General features: G+C 48.3%; 1 protein-coding gene across 1 annotated transcript; it reads right to left on the bottom strand.

The window, feature by feature from the left end:
* Positions 1–765: 765 nt before the first annotated feature.
* Positions 766–1,191, bottom strand: SDRG_08101 (hypothetical protein). Its single transcript, XM_008613968.1, has one exon. It carries the CDS (start codon positions 1,079–1,081, stop codon positions 845–847), a length of 237 nt encoding a protein of 78 aa, XP_008612190.1. The 5' UTR covers positions 1,082–1,191; the 3' UTR covers positions 766–844.
* Between the last annotated feature and the right edge of the window lie 236 nt (positions 1,192–1,427).

Below are 1,427 nucleotides of genomic sequence, written 5' to 3'. Positions count from 1 at the left end.
AAGAAGAAATCAATAGGATGACAAAGGATTGGCCAACTGTACTTGCACCACTGCCTCGTTCAAGAGCCTTAAGAACCTTATCTTCTTATCTTCGTCAGCTTCTAGTCCATTTCGTTCTTCACGAAAATTACGCATTTTAGTGGATAACAAAATGCGTAATTTTCGTTGTTGTCAGCAACAACAACAATAGGGGCGGCGCGTGTCGCTCAAATGCACTTGCACCACAGCCTCGTTCAAAACCCAGGGCAGATGGCTCTCCGTCGCCTTCTCCAACTCCTCGCTCAACACGAGTGGCCGCGCCAGCACCTTGTCCCGCGGATCGCGCTCCTGCCTCCGCCGGCCTAGATCAAGATCATCACCAGCGCCTACACAACGAAGAAAGTCCGACAATTTTATTTAGCGTAGATTTACGTATCTATTTTAATAGACGACCCACTTCAACAACAACAACAATAGTGGTATCTGTTTGCAGGATTTAGCTCTTTCGCGAAATGTGAAAGTCGCAATATCCAAAGTACCCATAGCTCTTTCCGAAAAGCTAAAGTCGTAACATCTAAAGACAGATAGATCTAGGGCATCACATGAATCGAAGCCCATGATGCCGCTATCAAGTCTACACTGGCGAACTAGGATTGTCAGCAATCATTTCATGCGAGCAAGTGTCCTATATTTCCTAAATGCAAGGTACGCGTCTCACGGCTATTTTGGCCTTGAGATTGAAAATTATTCAATCACAATACAGACACTCGAGCCAATTCCAACAAATTGTCGAAAAGTAAGGAACTCGCGCTCATTTTGCTTGAAATAATACTTGTATAGTACAAACGTGGGTCGAGAAGGCTCACTACGCAGCCGTCGGCGGTGCGGAGGTCATAAAGAGGTGCTTGAGGTATTCGAGGCCAGCAATAAAGACCGACACGGCGTCCATGTCGTCCATGTTGGCGTCCGTTTCAAAGGTAAAGTCGTGGAAGTACGTGTAGATGTTGGGCAGCTCGACGTCGTCGTCGCTGGTGTAGTGCACGCTGTTCATGGCGTTGCTGAGCACTGGCGCGGGAAGGATAGTGTCGAGGGAGGCAGGCATGGTATTGGAAAGTGAGAATTGCCGACAAACCGACCTGAATCTGTGGGGATCGGCAGTTGAACTCTTGTCATTGCTGCGTAGCACTTGTGCTTGTAGCGGCTTTGTCGACGCAACATATCTGAACAGAGCCGTGTTATATTTCGCGCCAAATCGTGCTTGAAGTTGATCGCTCGTCGCAGAAATGGCGTTTTTATACGACCACATGACAGGTGCGGGATGTATGTGCGCGTCTACCGCACGTATTTGCATCTTGCTCTCAACTCGTAGATTCCGCACTTGGGACACGTCACCAGTGCAAAGACTTCTGTGACGTGCGCCGGTCATTTTACAGTTGCGTGTCGAACCA

The sequence above is a fragment of the Saprolegnia diclina genome (genome assembly GCF_000281045.1).
Source record: "Saprolegnia diclina VS20 unplaced genomic scaffold supercont1.24, whole genome shotgun sequence".
Classification (NCBI taxonomy): Eukaryota; Oomycota; class Saprolegniomycetes; order Saprolegniales; family Saprolegniaceae; genus Saprolegnia; species Saprolegnia diclina.
This window is presented reverse-complemented; position numbering and strand designations above follow the sequence as displayed.